The following is a 20,102-nucleotide window of genomic DNA, read 5'->3' as shown; positions in this document are numbered from 1 at the left end:
AGAAAGAGGCAATGTGATACAGGGTATCAGGAAGAGCCATAATTTCTCAGGGTTAAGAAAATGATCTGGGAAATACAACTATGAAGCTACCTCCTCAACCTGTTCTTCTTGTTTCAGAGGCAGAGCTGGCTATTTACAGGCACTCAGATCCCATATGATCATTCTCACTCCTTTTTGGAGTATTTCATTCTCACTTAAAACAAGCAAAATGACAGTGCCAGTTTTCTATGCTATTCCTTTAGTTTGAGCAGTGTAATATATTGTAATAAGCAAACAGACTACTCCACTGCAATATGAGAGCATAATTGAGAAATTCTTGTTTCTGGTGGCAAGCTTGGTAATAGGGTTCAGTACTTTGTTGAACTCCTGTGCACCTTATCTTCCACACAAACCTCTTCTGGAAGGGCTGTTGCTTAGGTCTGCAAAATAGCATGCATATTTCTGAAGTCCAAGCACTAGACGTCATGACATATATGAGTGTCCAATAACCACTGGAAATACACAGCATAGACTCAAGACCTGCAGCCTGCAACCAGAAGAGAATGTTTTGCTACTGGTTCCTCACTAACTGAGATGTGCCTCTGAAATATTGCTGCTATTATTATGTTGCTTAATAGTCTTGCAGTTTTTCAGTTGTTAAGATATGCAAGAGTCCTAACTGTGGCCAATTTTGCAAGCTGTGATTATTTCAGTTATTTGTCAAGATGTGAGTGGACAAATATGTTGAAGTATCCTCTGTGATGGTGTTGACGGTTCTTTTCTGAAGCACAGCAGAGTGATGCACTGAATAATGAAATGTCCGGACTAACTAGATGGAGAACACACTTAAGTCTCATGGCATATGAAAAGCAAACATTTGTCTTCTTGCTGGCTGGTACTTTTTTCAGCTTTTTGGTAACCTTCAGCATGGTTACCTCAGCCAGAATGGTTTTTGGGTTTGTTTGTTTGTTTTTTTTTGTGTATTCCTGGAGCTGTGTTTTGAGGTGAATTTGAGTGAGATTCAAAGAACAAGGTTATCACAGCTACAGCCTTGCTGTTTTGAGATCTCTACAAGAAATATATGGGTAAAAATCATGGAGTCACAGAATTTTAAGGGTTGGAAGGATCCTCAACCCCCCTGCTAAAGCAGGTACATTATAATACGTCACATATGTTTCGTTCAACTATTATATAGGTAGTGTACAATTTATGTGTTAATCTTTAGGAATAAAAAAGCAATATTCACATTTCCAGCTGCATTAACTTCCAAGTTATGATAAAAAAGAGGCTTTTAAAAATTACAGGCATAATGAAAATCTTTTGGTAAGTTTCCCAATGTTTGGTTTGCTTCAACCCAATGTGAATTTTGCTAGAGTTCCCTGCTATAGGTATCAGTGATCTCAACCAGACCCTAAATAGTCAGACTTCCTTCTAGTTTGCTACTCCTTTCATACCAGATGGAGGAGTCCTCTTAAATCAATTCTGGTGCATTTGGGAGAGTGGAGAAAGCCTCTGAACCTCCAGAGAAACAAGTACTCTGACTTTTAAAGACTTAAAATTCCAAGAGAAGCATCAGAAAAGCAGAGGCACTGATGGGTGAAGGATTGGGAATGAGCAGTGTCATGAGAGTCTCTGAATAGTATATAGCCCATGGAAAGACATGTATCCCAAAAGACATAGTATGGCACTAAATTTATGCCACTAATAAGCTATTTATGCTATCTTTCAAGACTCAGACACTTCACAGACTTTTATGCAATGGACTATTGTCATTTGACCTCTGTGTGCTCCATTGTCAGTTTTCAGGATATCACAGAACCACAGAATCACGTAGGCTGAAAGGCAGAAACTCTTGATGACTCCATCTCTCCTCAGCTCTTACCTTTCCTCAGCAAAAGGTAGAAAATCTTCATGCCAGGAGCTGTCTTACATTATGCAGATGCGTATTGCAGATCTTTAGGGACCTTCAAGTTGGTGTGGGCTTACTCTCAGTCACAGGGGTAGCAAAAAGTAGAATGGAAGAGATAGAAAAGGAGAGCTTTAAGGACAAAAACACAGCTTCAGGTTAAAATCAGGGATTCATACATGACTTTCAAAAAGACATCTGCATTAGTTCTTGTTTTCTTTCCCCAGATGGTATTGCCAGTACATCAAGTAGTAAGGAAAAACCCACTTAAATGTAGCAACATATAGCAAAACAACACAGCAATCTATGAAAGGAAGTGTGGAATATTTTAATATGAGCCAAATCTGAGTGCTTGCTTAGCCTATGCCGAAGAAACAGTAAAATTGATTTGAGTGAAAATTTCTCTTGAATAAAGATACAAATTGAACTGAAATATTAGAAAATTGTTTGGACACAGGTTGTAGTATTGCTAATCCCCTGTCTCTTCAGTTTGGACTACAGTCTTTCTGCATTGATCCACTAAATCACCACTCTCCCCTTCCAAGCTAATTGCATTCTTTGTGATAACACTAGATCCGACGTTATGGAGCACAGACCATGTACGTCAGTGGCTGGAGTGGGCAGTGAAGGAATATGGTCTTCCAGACGTGGACATCTTGTTGTTCCAGAACATTGATGGGAAAGAGTTGTGTAAAATGACCAAAGATGACTTCCAGAGACTCACACCGAGCTATAATGCAGATATCCTCCTGTCACACCTACACTACCTCAGAGAGAGTAAGTTTGTTTTCTGTCGTTATGGTAGTGCCTATCATCAATCTGTGTTTGATACCACTGTTAGATCTTAACCCAGTAGGTTTTCAGATGTCTCTGTTCCTAATGTTGGTCTTTAAAATATAGCAGGAAGCTCCAATCCAAAGCCTCTTGACTTTGAAGGAAAGATTCCAATTGATTTCAGTTGGCTTTCATTCATGCTTGTGGGAGAAAAAGAGTTCGGCAATGTTTCTAAATTTTTATCTGAGACAAAATTGGAATTAAACTCCAGCATATTTATCAGTACACTTAGGAAAAAAATCAAATGGGATTCAGTGCTAATGTTTTTTCTGGTCACATACTCATTTATTTCCATTTTAACAATGATAATGCTAGCAATTGATTTATATTGATTTATAAAGCAAATTCCAGGCATGATTCTAAGGACTGACAGCAGTTTGCTCTACCCTGAAAAGGTTTAGCAAGAGTTTAATGAACTGAATAAATGTTCTGTAAATTTGTGGGAAGAAAAATCTAAAGAAGGAAAAAAAAAAAAAAAAAAAAAAAAAAAAACAGTAAAAAAAAAGAAACAAAAAAACCCCAGTCCCTGAGGTCCAAATGCAAAGCGTTTGTAGTGTAAGGCTAACATTTCAAAGGGAAAGAGGGGACTAGTGAATTCCTGATTTGTGTACTTTCATCTAAGCTTGAGGAAATTTTGCATGTTTGCCTCAGTTTAAAGATTTTAAAGTGAACTTGGTTTTAAAGCAAACAAACAAACAAACAAAAAAGCATTGCAACACCAGTGCGGTGCAGTCTTCTCCACACGCACATTGTCAATAATCAGCCAGAAATATTCTGTATTCATAATGTTGAATAAATTAATGCCCTAGTTTAAGCTATCAGTCTAAGCTATAGCACACACACCTCCCTGTAAACTGCAGACAGAAACTGACTGTTGGTAGATTCACTTTCAAACAATCCTCTTTGGGAAAATATGGTTTTAAAAGATAATTCTCAATTTTTTTTTTCATTTTGGTGTTGCTTTTTGTTTTGTTTTGTAGCTCCTCTTCCACATTTGACTTCAGATGATGTTGATAAGGCCTTACAAAACTCTCCACGGTTAATGCATGCTAGAAACACAGGTAATGCTGGCACTGCTCCCATTGCGATAGGTCATATTCTGAAAGCACAGGATTCCTGTTTATGGTTTGCTTGCTCAAAGTGGAAATAGTAAACCAGGAGAGAGATGAGCATGTCCTCTCCTTGTTGTGTGCATGAGTTTTATGCACAGACACACAGAAAAATGGTGGCATCATGTAGGGCCAGATGGTGCAGAATGGTTTCCCCATTGATAATTTCTCATGTCCTGTAAGCTTTTGGGGCCCATGACACTGATAACCTGCAAGCTCTGAAAACTTTTTTTCTCACTCTGTCTCATTTTACTGTCAGAACTACTCCATGGATCCCAAAAAGATTGTTGGGGCTGAAAAGTTCTTCAGTGTTTGTCTATGTGCTGTGGCTGCTTCCCCCTCATATGCAGTATATATTGCATACTTAAGTAAAATTCTTGCTATTTAGGCAGTTAGCCCATTCTCATTTATCAGTTCTCATGTGAGGTTTGTGTTGGGATCTCTACTAAGTCTGATCTGAATGTAAAATGATTTTTGTTAATATTCACCCTTCTGTTACGTAAGTCGTCCCAAACAAGTATGAAGCACAGGTGGAAGAACAACACAACACAGGCCTCAAAAATGTATCTATCAAAATGTGGCTTACAATATTTTTGAAAATATTTCAAACTAAATTTTATCTTGCTGTAGCAGTTCTGTAACAGAGGATGGCATGGAACTGCACATATAGTGCAGTATACGTATTGATAGAGTTATTTGGAATACTGCATGATCATGCCTGAGGGTATTAGTTACCTACAGTGACCAGAAATAACAATTATTTATGAGAAATGAAAAAGATAATACAAAGGATAATGCAAAAAAAAAAAGAAATAAGAAAACCTTATTTTCATATTTCATTTATTTTTTCACTGTAGTAAAAAGCAGCAAGTTTCCTAGAAAAATTAACTAGATCAGATGATCTCCCACTGAGATTAGATGTTTGCCATTTGACATAAAGTCCTACTATGGGCTATGGGCCTCCTGCAAACCCCACCAAATGCAAGAGAAAAATTTCCATTGACTTTGATGAGGTTTGGAATAAGCCTTAAGCCCTTTTTAAAAATAGATAGTCTCCATAGTCTTTTCCATCTTTGGTTTCCCAGATTCTAATTTGCCAAGAAGTTTCCACATAGAATTATCCAAATGTTGTTCAGCAATTCCATGTGTTATCTTTTTCTACATGTGTGCACTGACAATGCTATTCTGAAATTCACCAAAATGAGATTGCCTGCGTTTATGCCCTTGGTAGTATGAATTACAATATCATGCTGATCATGACCTTAAGAAAAGTATATTGTTCTATTGGCATAAGAGCTTTGGAGTGGGATTTTCAAAAGACCCCAAAGGTGTTAGGAACAAATTCCTCTCAAAGTCATTGGTAAATTCCTTGTGGCCCTTTTCACATTCCTAGAAATGGGCATTAGAGGTATGTTGATGTGGTTCAGGCAATTTCAGTTCCCGAGATAAGTTTGGTACCATTTTATATTATCAAGTTCAATATTTTTAATGGGGTTTCTGAGAGTCTAGCCCAAAGACCACCAAGGTCTGTGAGAAGATTGCCACTGAATAGGATTTGGCCCAGGGCTGCAGTCTCCGTTGTATGAACTTGTTCGGGAAGTCATATATGAATAAAGAGGAGGAAAAGAAGTTTTATTTCAGAAGATAAGGAACAGCCTGCACACATGGTCAAGATGTGTAGGGAGGGCAGAAGGGATTTACTGAACTTAATTCTCTTCCCCCCTTAACATTGCTTTTCACAGAATTTATCCAGTAATTTGAGTGGATTTACACAAGTGCAAAAACTATCAGGAGTCATATAACATTCCTAATGTATAAAATATTTATTCGTAGTCTTTATTCAGATACACTAGAAGAGGGAATTATTAATATTAGTGGAATCAGAGACCGTGAAAATGAATCTTCAGATGTTATGTCTTCTTTCTCCTTAGGAGGTGCCACTTTTATTTTTCCAAATACATCAGTTTACCCAGAAGCAACACAAAGAATAACAACGAGGCCAGGTATGAACAATGACAACTTTTTATACTACTCATTTAATCTCTTGAACCATGTCTTTCTTTTACTCTTTCTGTTTTCTCTTATAAATGATAAGCTAAATTATGAATACATACACATGTACACAATTATATATATTTGACTACATATATAACATTGTGTAAAGTAAGATAATTAAATAGAAAACGTTTACTAGGTCTGTGTCTTCGTCTTTTCTCTGTCTTTGAAGCAATGCTTTCTAGTATTCAAAGCAAAAGAGGATAGTATGATTGGAGTTGTGCTCTGCTGTGTTATCCCAATGCTGCGTGATACCAATGCAGTCACTTTTCAATGTGCTTCACCTTCCTGCCTGTAAAAGGAAGCAACAATATCCTCCTTAATAACTTCTGAATAGAAATCTATTCAGAAAAAGTATATCAAAAATACTGGATACATACATCTTCTGCTATCTACTTTTTATTTATGTTTGATATGTCTGATCATGAATTTGGGAGCTTAAATAAATCAAAACAAACCACAAAAATGTTCTCAGTGCTGAGAAGTGTGAGGTCCATTGAAATATTGTGGGTGTGCTGGTTTGCGAAAGGCTAGAGGGAATAATTAAAAAGATGAGGACATTGCAGTGAAGTTAAAAACTTTCTTTGCATCACCCTTCACAACTAATGATGTTGGAAAACTCCCTGACCTGGACATTTGTTTTTCCAGTAATAAGTACAAAGTACTATAAAACACTGAAAGGAGTTGGAACAAAATACTGAATTTAAAGGAAACCCATTACTGAGCCAGAGGCATACATCCAAGTGTTCTGAAGGGACATACACTAGAACTGACTGAGCTCTTTTGAAAAGATACTTTCTCTCATTAGAAACTTTTCAATACCAAATATTTTATCTATGTCTTGTCAGTGCTGCATGGTATAATTCAGGAAAAATACACAAGTAACTTGGTTTTACATTTATATACATGTGTATATGCATGACCGTAGATTTGTTAATTGATGAATTAAAAAGAGGGAAACACCTACTATACTGTCAAATGAATAAATCCACCCTGCTTAATTTGTAGGAAAATAAACTCTTCTACTAAATTTATTCATCAGTAAAAATGCCCTAGCGAATGAAAAAGACACCACCAATCTAATTCATATATTTGGCAACAGACTTTTATAAGGAATTTACCAAGATGTCCCACAACTATTTACAATAAGGGTTAAGTTAGCAAATTGTAAGAAATAAAATCTTTTCACAGATCAAGAACTGGCCAATTAACCTGATAGCAAGACTTGAAAAAAGCTTAAATTTTGGGTGCTTTAGCATTCTCTGCTATGATAGCTACTAATAATGGGGAAAAGGATGCAATCAAATGTGCTTGGAGATAGCATAAGATTTTGACATTACTCTAAAGATTCTTCTGCAGGATCCTTGTAAAGAAGCCCAGAGGTGTTATTTGAGATAAATGATTTCAGAATATGCTAGCAGCTGAAAATACAAGATAAATGCAGCGTAATGCACAAATTATTTGTGTATCTTACTGATCTCAAATTAACCCTCTTCAATCACAAAAGAGCTAACCATAGGCAACTTCATTTATGGCACAGTGAAAGCCAGTGCTCTAGTTGCTGTCTGAAGTGAAAAGAGTAAACATGTGAAAGAGTATAGTGGAAGGTCATATGGGAAATCTGATTGTGCCCTTAAATAAAACAGAACTATGGCCTTGTATGGAAAGCTACATTAATCATCCCTTATCAAAAAGGCTATTTGCAGCATTAGATGGTGCTTAGAGTAAGACATGGGAATATGGAAAATCTTTTGAGCCTGCTGAAAGATATAAATGTTTGTTCAACTCAGGATCTGAGGATGAGGAAAAATGATATATTTATATATCACAGATTGCCTGCTTTACTTGCTTCTCAGTATTAGAAAAAAGAATTTTAGAAATGTTACAGGTATTTTCAATAAACATGGTCACAAGTTATTATGGCACCTAGAAACTTTGAGTTGCTAAGAGGAATCTGGAATATAGATGAGAAGACAGAGCACAGACAGAAACTTCACTGTAGCTATGCAGTATAGTTCTGGATGTCCAAAGTTCTCAGTAGTTTCCAATGAGAATGAGTAAGTAACGTATGACCAGGTGGACCTTGGTGTCCATTAGCAAATAAGCATAACAGGTGAGAGTCTGTTGTGAAAGAATACTGTGTTATAGGTATGATTCCAGTGATATTTGACAAAAATTGTTTTTTCTATACGTGAAAAATTATATTTTCCATACTTGTTTCATCCTGACTTGTAATGGAAAATAAAATAGCAGTTTTCTTCAAAGTAAAAAGTGTTGTAAAAAAATCCCATATCAGATATGCTGAACTCCTTCATTTCAGCATCTTTAACCAAGTAAAAAATCCTGACATCTACAAAATAAAATGCTTTATGATAAAAGCATCTTTCTGTATTGACACAATTTATAGTGGAATTTGTAGTTTGGGTAGAGAGTGTCTTTATTATTCTTTGTGAACTGGGATATCCTAACTAAACATTTTCTGCAATAAATCATCATACAATTTTGAAAGTATTATATTATCTTTTATAATAGAGTTTTGGCAAATGTCTTTAAGGTCAGAATTTTCATTCATTCATTCAGAAATATTTTTGCAGGAATTCAGTTTTCTGTCAAGAAACTATTTTGCTAAATTGTTCCTTGGCCTTTCCTATTAAACATCATGTTTCAACTAGATGGCAAAATAAGCTTTTCCATAAAAAAATTCCTTTCATAGAAGAGCAATAGAGAGAGGTTCTGGGGACAAGTACCTGAAGACATGAAAAAGGTCAAAAATGAGAGTAATGGCTGGGGGAGATATAAACAAGATTAAATGGCAATTAGCCAAATTCTGAGATGCAATTTTAGAGAAGGTAATCAAGTATTACCATTGTTAAAGCACCACAATAGCAAATAGGAAATGAGCAAGGCTCATAATAAATTGCAATGACAAAGACATATTTCTTCAGTCACCTTTACAACAGAACATGATGTTTCAGCAAGCTAGAAGTAATACAGTGAAGCTATCAGGAGCTCAGAAAGACCTAATATAGGTTTGTCTACGTGTCATCAAAGAGAATAATTCCCATCAAAGATCTGTCCAAGATAAGAACATGTTGTACTAACATCCCATGAATATGAGCAGATCTGCTTATCTAGGATAGCAACATGTTTATCAAGGCACAATAACGAATGAAGAATGAAGTTGGAATGTTGTGCTATTTCAAGCAAGGCTGATAACTGGATTTTTCTTTTAATTGAGAGGATGTAGACAGAACAACGTCTTATGATGTGTTGCATTAAAAGGCAAAATTTTCTCACAGTACTAAATTTATGCCAAATTTATTTCAGGGCTGTACTTGCCACTGAGTACAAGTAGGCAGCATCACACAGCCTTCTCAATGTACAGATTTCTAATTATTTGGAGACCTAGAAAGGAGGGGAGGAGAGGAGAGGAGAGGAGAGGAGAGGAGAGGAGAGGAGAGGAGAGGAGAGGAGAGGAGAGGAGAGGAGAGGAGAGGAGAGGAGAGGAGAGGAGAGGAGAGGAGAGGAGAGGAGAGGAGAGGAGAGGAGAGGAGAGGAGAGGAGAGATTGTGGGAGCACATACCTTCTGTGTGATCTTTTTTTTTCCATATTTGTAACCTTTGGGGCCAGGAAATGGAAGAAACAGAAAAGTTTTTTGGTAATTTTGCTTGTATCTCCACTGGCTGCTTTGGAAACAGAAATTTGGCAAGGAAAGACAGGAGTGGGCAAGATATTTGTTGAAACTCAGGGCTAACAGAAAACTGTTCTGCAATCAGCACCATGGCTGAGCCATCCCTTTCTGTACAGTTTGAGCTTGGAAAGCTCTGGAAAGTTGACACAAATCCTTCCAAATTTCTGAAAGTCTTCAGTCCGTGAGGTATCTCCAGCCACATTAATAGCAAGTCTTGATCTGATCCTGGCCAGGACATCTGCATGTTAAGATTCACCTTCACACCAGTTTTCTGCTCAGAAATGAGTGCCTGTGTGAGTCAATTTTCTCTGAGTTTCTGAAAAAGACTCTGGAATAGTCCTCAAGAAATACAAGATAAAAAGATACTAGTTATTTAAATGCAGTACAAAGATAAAGGGAGTATGTCAACAATAGTGAAGTTTTTGAATTGTAAGCTTCCAGGAGACGATGAGGCTGGTAGTGCCAGTCTGCTTCTTAAGCCAAACAGACTAAATAAATTAAGAGCAGTTTGGTTGTGAATTTCACATTACATTTTATTTCCATTCAATTCTCCTGCTTAGAGTGCTTGAAAACGGGCAGAGAGCTCAACAATCTGGTGTGCACAGAGCCAGTCTGGGACTGTTTCTTTACTTCCCAACTGGCTTAATTTACAGTCATTTCTAAAATAAAGCACAAGCACTGTTAACAATCAGATCATCTACACCAATTTAGTTCTATGAGGAGGGTATGGCTACCTTGCTGGGATCCTGGACAGGCTACATAGGTTCCATGGTCTTGGCAGCAATTTTAGGTGGTATGTTTAAGCCAGACGTAGAAAAGCACAGGCAGCTGCAAAAGATTTCAAAGGGTAAAATGAATGTCTGACTTTACTTCATATAGTTTATGAAAAAAGCTTTTATGTTCAAGGTTCTTCATTTTTATATACTAAACCATTTAACTAAAATAGAAGTAATAGGTAAGTTTAAAAAAAAAAAAAATGGGAAAAGGCAAGTGAGAATTTAGATACATAAAATTAGCAGCTTCTCCCAAGAAACAGAAAGGTATATTTAAATTGATGGAGCAAAAGAAAAAAAAAAAAAAAAAGAAAAAGAAAAAAAAAAAAAAGCACAATGCAAAACCTATCACCTTTTCATAAGAGATATAACAATATGTATACACATCTGCACTTCATATTGAAGCATGTTCAGTATTTTCACATTCTATGTTTCTAGAGATCTACGAGGCTACCGGGATGGGGAGGGGAAGGTGAAAGGAAAGAAATTATTTCAAGTTTGAAATAACGAGTAAAAGAGAAAGAAGTGAAAATGGTATAGTGCAGCAATCAGTTACCCCACAAATCTCGATTCTGAATAATGAGAATTAGACCAGACAGTGCACCTGGGGAAAAGAGGGCTTGCAAGCATGAAGAATAGCATTAAGGAAAAAGATAATAAAGTGCATTACAATAGTGACAGCTAGTAAGAACACAAAGAGCATGTCACAGTGATTTAGACAAAACTATGCCTTTGCTGTCTCACATGTGCCTGCAGAAAAAGGAACTCTCAAATTCAACCTATAAACTTTGATTAATCTCAAGGGATAACAGCAACAGGCTAGTAAAGAAAGGCAAAGTAAATCAACTGAAGTCTATCTTGAAAGAAAATGCTGTTACATACACAGACTGGAAGGGAATGTTACACAGTTTACTCTTGGTCTGAGTTCTGACCTTTTGGGAGATTTTTCCCACAAAGCTCCAACATAAATTGTCCATAGTACACTGTGTATGTCATACCTTGGTGTCCTTGGCTGAGGAAGGTGTCACAGGCAATACCCAACACTCATACATTTAGTGATATAGCAACAATTTAGTTCATTATAGTAAGTAGATTGATAATTTATAATGATGATGAGTCACAGTGATTAGTTAAGTTGTTAAATCTTAACAAAAATCAGATACCTTTAGAGACCAACCAGCAAAGTGAGTAAGGATCTCTTGACCTCAAGGAGCAATCTTGAGAGGCACCCAGCTCAAGGGATCACTGCCATACAGCCTGCTGTTTCAGTCAGGAAAGCTCAGATTATGGTTTCTTTGACTGCTATATTTATAAGACAAAGTGGTTTGCTTGCAGTTAGACTTGGAATCTTACCACATTGCTTTCAATCTCTTGATGTAAATTGTTATTTCTCCATGAGAGATTTCAACAGATCACCTGTTCTAGCACTGTACTCCCTTTGTTCATGGTCATGGCTGTGAGCACCCACTTGGTATTCTATTATCAATGAGTTATCCAGTTCAGAGAACAGTCACACTGAAGTCTACTATGAATCACAATCCTGAGCAACACTCATGTTGTATGTGGAAGTTGAGCATGCCTATAACAGAAGGTAACCATGAAGGTGCTATGGACTCTACAGAGTATTTATGCCAGATGTTTAAAAGTACTTCAGACATCTGAAAAAAACAGGCACTTCCAAAGAGCTATACAGAGAGCAGTGTGGTACTGTTATAATTAGAAATGATAAAGACAATGAAGTGTTTAACAAGGAGTATCCTTCCAATTTCCGTAATTTTTGTAATCCAGAGAGTTATCTAGAAATTTGCCCCTAATGGACAGATAACATTTTATGCCATATCTGCATGAAGAATGGTATTTTTCCTTTTCAGATTTACCTTATGAGCAAGCGAGGAGATCAGCATGGACGAGTCACACCCATCCCACTCAGTCAAAAGGTAAAAATAATTTTCATGTGTCCCACTTGTGGGCCCAATACACGTCTGCTGCAATCAGAGTAATCTCTAAAGTGAACTTCAGAGCTATCTCAGGATCTACTTCAGCTTTCAGCTCTGAGGGACTTTTACTTGTGCCTGGCAAACCTGTTGCCAGTAGTAGTTGCATGTAGGCAATGCTGGTGAAGTTACTGGGGCAGCCGTAATTTCCTTGATTGTAGGCTACATCAGATAGTCTTAAAAAGCTAAATCCTACTCTCGTGAGCAGCAGGAGTCCCTGGCCTGGGGTCTATCACAGGTTTAGTGACTATCTTTCAAACTGGAAAAATAACTAAATGGATTTCTCCATTTTCAGCTACTCAGCCATCATCCTCAACAGTGCCCAAAACAGAAGACCAGCGTCCTCAGTTAGGTGGGTGTTATTTTATTTGAATTTTCTGATGGGGTTTGTTGGACACATTCAGGTCAGCTTTCACCTACCAACCAGAAGCCATTTGCAAGAGCTGATTCAGAGCACTAATGAGATTTCCAGACAGTGACGAGTAAATCCCCAGACATGTGTGATCTGGCTGCATGGCTGTATCTTAAGTGGAGGCTCCCAGGCCTATTAAAATGTGCTTTTAGCAATGTTTAATGGTAATGACAACCTTTCAGAATGAAAAAGCTGTTAAATTCCCTATATTCAGTTTAAGTACAAAGGTAGAAGTTAAGAAAGCCAGAAGACTTACTCTCCACAGTAGTTCAAATAATGACAACTGAAAAGTGTGCATAAACAAAGAGATGAAAATGGACTGCAACATACAGAAATCTATTTGTATTTTACATCCTGAAGTCCTGAAATTAAACAGGAAAAATAGAAGGATTATCAATCTATTGGAAAACTGAAGAGAAAGTTGAGGTTTGTAGGAATGTAGGCTAGTCGTTTAGCAAGATGGTTCACTTTGTCATTTCAAACCAGCTAATTTATGGGGTAGGACTCAATCCTATATTGTGAAACTAGAAAGTGTCTTGGACAGATAGTTAGAAAGGACTACACTCTGAGTCAATGATGTCTTTTGCTAACAGCAAAAATGTAGAAGTATGACAGAGAAGTTTTGGGGGATATTCTTAGCCCACAATTCTCTGTGCCTGTTTTTATCACATGGATTTCAAATCATGATTCTGTTTTTTTGTTACAACTAAATAAAACTCTGTGAATGACTACAACTCCTTAACTTACATGCATGCTGCCTGGGAAGTACTGTACTTCTTTTTGCCCAGATAACATTTTATCTAATCTGGCCTCCCAGCCATGGGAATCCTTCAAGAAGTATATTGGTGATTTATGTAAGTCCTTGAGATCATTTAATGCAAATATGTGAGCTTCACAGATTATTTAAACGTGTAAGGAATGTAAGCTGATTATCTTCTTGACTGTAACTGAATGATTGAGAGCAATTGTCTGGAGACAAGACAGCCCACTGACATTATTGCTCTGCTTCAGGTTGTGCTTATCATCCATAGCTTGGGCTTTCCTACAGTCATTCCTATTTCAATTCAGGTTGAATTCAGATTGAATTTCCACAGGGAATCCCATGAGGAAAGCTCTGAGATGTTTTGGAATTTGGAAAACCCTAATTACAAATTTAATACAGGAGATCCCTCACTGGACTGTGATGATGAAGAAGAGCCAACACTGCCACTTTGCATGGGTTCAGATATGCCCTCTCCACTCTCTTTTGGAGGCTGTTTTGGCACAGAAAAACCTAGGAATGGTATGAAGGGAACAGATGTAGCCCCACAAGATAAGAGGTCTCTGTTCTTTGAGGAGGAACACCTCTTCACCCATCTATGCCACATTTAGCACTAGGTCTCTGGCCTATGGGCCCTAGCAGGTTACAAGGGTAGATAGTCCCAGAGGGTATCTTGTTTAAATAGGAATCAGAATACTTCTAGACCAACTTTACAGTGTGTCTGAACATGTACTTGTGCACACTAATACAGAGAATGAAAAGGAAATATATATCCCTTGCAACTGTTTGCTTGCACACCCAATTTTGAGAGAAAACCTACAAATATTGTGATGCAGAGATAGAAGCCACTTTACTCAGTGTTCGATCTGCTTTTCAGGTGGCACTTTCTGACTCCTACAAGATTAAAAAATGACGCCTAAAATATATGACGTTGTTATATGGTTTTAAATCTTTCTTTACAATTTTGCAGATCCTTATCAGATTCTAGGACCGACCAGCAGCCGTCTTGCAAATCCAGGTGAGGCGAGGTTTTGCTGATTTATGAGAGTTTTTCTTCTCTAATAGCATCCCCACTCCTATTTTAAGTCTGGACTCTGAAGTTGATGTGACAAATTTTACTAATCTTTAGTATGATTCAGTGAGAGCTTATGATACGTAACACATTGAAGGTTTCTAAATTACTTAAGGGTGGGACTAAGCTCACACATTAAAGCACATAAATTCCAGTGTCATAGAGTGACTAGATAGGACTTAGGTGTCCTAGTTGCCATTATATTCATTGGGATATAGTTATTGTAGCTCTCAGTAGAGAGCTACTCATCTCATCCTAGAATACATGTTTATATTCAGTCAGTCGGATATCTCATTACATTTTACCAAACATATCAATAGGAATTCACTTCAGTTGCTTGAACACTGGGAGTTTTCTTAGGTGCTGTCCTTCAGGAACCCCTCCAGAATGGCATGAGTTTTTTACCAGGCTGTGTCATGCATGTCCTAGATTCTGTAATCCACAATCCAATGACATGCTGACCTTGACCTGTACAATATTTTGGCTGCATAACAGAAGTCAGCAAAAATATACAGGGAAAAATTGGAAAACAGAATTTATTTGCAAAGGATAATTGGGTTAGACACTTCAGAAATGGTCTCTTATGATAAGAAGGTGGTAACTATGTGCATTGTGAGCTGGTCCTTGTAGTCCTTGTATTTTAGCTGAAGATGGATAAAATTCCTGACAAGTTAATAAAACTGATTATGAACTGGACAGATTTCACTGTTGTTTCTCTGAATCTGCAGGATGAACTCTGGTCATACATCAGTGTTATCTGCCGCAATAAATTGACGTTAGTGCCACTTCCTTTTTCCCTTTCTTTAATACTCAAAGGGCACAGTGTTACTTGTTCCACGTTATAGTTCTCTTCAACTCTGAGCAACAATGTTTGATCTCACAACAATTTTATTGCCTTTCCAAGCATGAATTTACTGAAATACTGCTACATTTCCTTTCATTTTGTCCCAAGTGACAGCAGCCATGGTTCTAGATTAGATTACTTTCTAGACAGTTTAGCATTGCACAGGAAAGCAGCTAAATATTAAGAATGACTTTTTCCAAATGGCCTCAGGAGGTGGATTTCCAAGTGACACTGACCTTAAGTGGTTGTGAGGGCTTACCTCCCTTTAATTTGTATGTCTCAGGCTTTTATAGTTTTACCAAGTGTGCATTTGGTATCCTTCATTACTCTGGAAGACACTAAAGTGCTCTGGATTGGGATACATTTTTAGCATTTGGGTATGGCATTTCCACACACCATCATTCCTGTGTTTTAACATGTTTTAAGTGTTTATAAATTGGTGGAATTAATCTCTCATTAAAAGGAAATTGACAGCAACCATTTATTTTCATAGGACTATATATTACATTTGGAAGGCAAGTGTTTATGTTAGAACATATGTTGGATTGCTTATTCAAAAATTTGTGCGTTGTCCTGTGCTGAACTGTTTATTGATTTTCAAAGGCTAATTCCCTTGTTATGTTTCGTGTATTAAAACTTGCATGCCTTGCTCATACCACAGATTCTTTTGTTTGTTTGTTTATTTAATGCATGTTAATGGAACAGAAGAAATTCATTAAGGGCAGTTTGGATAAGTATAATTTAAATGAATATGGATTTTAGTTGCACTGAAGTATAAACTGCTAATGGATTTCAGATGCTAATCTATCTTGATATTATAATTTACCACTAAGCTTTGTAAAGAAAAGCTTGTTTATTATATCCACATTTCTGGTTTGGAAAAATGAAAAGAAAGAAAGAAAGAGAGAAAGAGAGAAAGAGAGAAAGAAAGAGAGAGAAAGAAAGAGAGAAAGAAAGAGAGAAAGAAAGAGAGAAAGAAAGAAAGAAAGAAAGAAAGAAAGAAAGAAAGAAAGAAAGAAAAGAAAGAAAGAAAGAAAGAAGAAAGAAAGAAAGAGAGAGAGAAAGAAAGAGAGAAAGAAAGAAAGAAAGAAAGAGAGAAAGAAAGAAAGAAAGAAAGAAAGAAAGAAAGAAAGAAAGAAAGAAAGAAAGAAGAAAGAAAGAAAGAAAGAAAGAAAGAAGAGAGAAAGAAAGAAAGAAAGAGAGAAAGAGAGAAAGAGAGAAAGAGAGAAAGCAAGAGAGAAAGCAAGAGAGCAAGAGAGCAAGAGAGAGAGAAAGAGAGAAAGAGAGAAAGAGAGAAAGAGAGAAAGAGAGAAAGAGAGAGAAAGAGAGAGAGAGAGAGAGAGAAAGAGAAGAAAGAAAGAAAGAAAGAAAGAAAGAAAGAAAGAAAGAAAGAAAGAAAGAAAGAAAGAAAGAAAGAAAGAAAGAAAGAAAGAAAGAAAGAAAGAAAGAAAGAAAGAAAGAAAGAAAGAAAGAAAGAAAGAAAGAAAGAAAATCCTTTTTAGAGATGTACTTAGAAGTTACGACTTGCAAGTTGGTTGGCAAATTCTGCTGACATTGTGCTTGTGAAACAGATTGCCTTGCAAGCTGCTTCAGCTGTGTTTTGCATCATTTCAGTGCTGCTTTATTAAGAAATACTAAGCTTTTAGCATGCATATCAGTGGCAAGGCCCTTCATAATTGACTTTTGATGGCCTAAAATGGCTGAACTTTGTTCCTATAACCAGGCAACACTCTTCTGCAAAATTGCCAGCAGACTGATTATTTTCCTTCAGACACGAAATTGGCGGAGGAAGGAGAAAAACAAAAACAAAAACATTTAATGTATTAGGATCAGTAATCATTTAAATTCTTGTTTGACAAAGAATGAGTATGAGAATGTATTTTATGGACCTTTTCACTGTTCTTGCAAATGTCTTGCCCTATGATTGTATGTAGTGCAACAGCACACTAATAAGTTTCCGTTCTGCATTTACCCAAATGCTGCAAATGGGTGATATGGTTTGGCATATGTCCAGCTTTCTCTAAACTTCTCCATTTTGTGTAGGCTTATTCCATAGCAGAGAACATTTAGTTACAACATAATGCTGTGAGAACAAGCAAAATATTACGCAAGTGAAAGCTGTTTGTCCTGAACTTTAGAGATTAGTTTCCTAAACAAGTGCTGTATGATTTCCCCATCAATTGTCTACAATGAATGACATTAAGTAACCATTAAATTTCCCTGTAATGGCATTCTGCCACCCAGATGAGGGAAAACATGACACATAACCATTATCTCTGCTCTTTAGGATTTCATGAGATAGGCTGGGAGAAGGGGGACTAGTTCAAGTAAGAAGCAGGAACTGACATTGCAATATTTCCTAATAGGGTTATGTGCGGGAGCCTGAAATAATTGGTGTCTTAACTTATTAGTCATTATTCCTGACATTTTCACTTTGTTTCCTCCGCAGGGAGTGGGCAGATACAGCTATGGCAGTTCCTACTGGAGCTTCTCTCAGACAGCTCCAACTCCAACTGCATCACCTGGGAGGGCACCAATGGAGAGTTCAAGATGACCGACCCTGACGAAGTGGCTCGGCGCTGGGGAGAGAGGAAAAGCAAACCTAACATGAACTATGACAAACTCAGCCGTGCACTTCGCTACTACTATGATAAAAATATTATGACTAAAGTTCATGGTAAACGCTATGCCTACAAATTCGATTTCCACGGAATCGCTCAGGCCCTCCAGCCTCACCCCCCGGAATCATCCATGTACAAATACCCATCAGACCTACCCTACATGAGTTCCTACCACGCACACCCTCAGAAGATGAACTTTGTAGCTCCCCACCCCCCTGCTTTGCCTGTAACCTCATCCAGCTTTTTTGCTGCCCCTAATCCATACTGGAATTCACCAACCGGAGGTATCTACCCCAATACAAGGCTGCCAGCTGCTCATATGCCTTCTCATCTTGGCACCTACTACTAAGTGGGGAAAGAAAGAAACACCAGAAAAAGCAAAAACACTGCTCACTGGGATACAGTCCCTGATGAATTGCAAAGAACTCTATCAGAGTACATGAATTAAAAGTGCCTAAAGAGACAGGTGAAGGTTTGGCTGGGAGAAAAACACATTAAAAGTAAATTTCAAAATGACTCTTTGCAGTAGGGATTTAAAGGAGATATTCAAGAAGTATTAAGATACTAAAATGTAATGTATATGGGCATCGACTCTGTGGACCAAACAACAATGGACTGTTGTAGGTAAAAGCATGAAATGATAAGGAAAACCTATGAAAGCTAGTGGTCTTAAAAAGTTGATAAGCTTATGGGTAAAGTTTGTTATCTTGCTAATGCAAAAACCTGGGACTATACTACAGCAATGTAACAATAACTCTATAGTGACCTAACATACAATATATGAATCATTACAAAAGAGGGAGAAAAGGATTAAAAAGGAAAGAAAAAAAAAACAACAACCACCTACCTTTATTTAAAAAATAGAAACATATCAACATAGACTCATTTAGTGTGGAAGCTGATTTGGAATATGACAGCATTGTTTTGATTAAAATCAAATGCATTCCATTCATCAGAGCGTTATCTGCTACTCAAACTGTGAAGACAACCCAAACTTTAGGATTCCTTGACAGTATTACAAGAACCCTGAGCCAAACATTGGAAATGAGAATGTGCAGAAGGGAAAGTGTATGACTGTAGATCAGAGGCCTGCACCTGACAGAGGAAGCAGAAAGGAGACGGAGGAGGACAAAAGGTGGTGAGAATGGGAGGAAACAAACTTCTTTACCAGTAGAGACTGAAGAGACTGAAAAATTAGTAGTGTTGGGACTATGAAGAAATACTTGTTTGGACTTGTGAAACATTTTGCTCAGTATCATACCATTCCCAGTATTACAGAAGGAACAGACTTGTTTGTATAGTAATTAAAAAAAAATGGAAAAAGGGAAAAGCAGAAGTCAGAAATCAGAATATGCATCTCTTTTTTTTAAAAAAAAGTAAAACTGGAATTGTATTTGATATTTAAAAGTTAACCAGTTAGAACCTCATCATTATTAGGGGGGTTTCTTTTCCATTGGCTAAAGCAAGAGACAACCCCTGACTGCCAAAATCAGAAATCATCTAAGTATTTTTGTTAGGCGGGCGCCAGTTTTTCTTTATTGAGTCGCGAACGCTGTGCGTTTGTCAGAATGAAGTATACAAGTCAATGTTATTTTTTCCTTTTTATATAATTATTATATAACTTATGCATTTATACACTACGAGTTGATCTCGGCCAACCAAAGACACAAAAAGGGACAATCAAAAATATTGTGGCCTTGAATTTTAACTCTGTATGCTTAATGTTTACATTATGAATATATTAGTACTTAGAATGCAGAATGTATGTAATAAAATAAGCTTGGCCTAGCATGGCAATTCAGATTGACACTGTAGTTTGCATTCGCATTTGCATTTTTAGTACTTGACACACCTATCAGATCTTCTTCCTACTAAGTTAAAAGGCATTTTGTTTTAAAATTTTGTTTCATTAAATCTGTTAAATGTAGGACCAAATAACAATGCTTAGCATAAATTAAATGTGGACAGATGCTATGTATCTTCTTTTCCAGAAAATTCTGCAAAAATGTTTGCAGTCCTTTGTAATAGTGCCTTGCCATTCCTGTTCCTAAG

The 20,102-nt window shown here is 37.0% G+C and overlaps 1 protein-coding gene across 7 annotated transcripts in view; it reads left to right on the top strand.

Annotated features, from left to right (window-relative positions):
• ERG (ETS transcription factor ERG) overlaps positions 1-19,859 on the top strand; it is a 147,197-nt gene extending 127,338 nt beyond the window's left edge. For 6 of the 7 annotated variants that reach the window (XM_048933844.1, XM_048933847.1, XM_048933845.1 and 3 more), the window contains 7 exons: positions 2,459-2,662; positions 3,700-3,780; positions 5,760-5,831; positions 12,219-12,284; positions 12,637-12,693; positions 14,484-14,531; positions 17,879-19,859. In XM_048933844.1, coding sequence (XP_048789801.1) covers positions 2,459-2,662; positions 3,700-3,780; positions 5,760-5,831; positions 12,219-12,284; positions 12,637-12,693; positions 14,484-14,531; positions 17,879-18,399 — 1,049 coding nt within the window. In that variant the 3' untranslated portion in view covers positions 18,400-19,859. The remainder of the gene's footprint in view (positions 1-2,458; positions 2,663-3,699; positions 3,781-5,759; positions 5,832-12,218; positions 12,285-12,636; positions 12,694-14,483; positions 14,532-17,878) is intronic. The other variant, XM_048933849.1, reaches the window with a different exon arrangement.
• The last annotated feature ends 243 nt before the right edge of the window (positions 19,860-20,102 follow it).

Source organism: Lagopus muta, chromosome 1 (genome assembly GCF_023343835.1).
Source record: "Lagopus muta isolate bLagMut1 chromosome 1, bLagMut1 primary, whole genome shotgun sequence".
In the NCBI taxonomy this organism is placed as follows: Eukaryota; Metazoa; Chordata; class Aves; order Galliformes; family Phasianidae; genus Lagopus; species Lagopus muta.
This window is presented reverse-complemented; position numbering and strand designations above follow the sequence as displayed.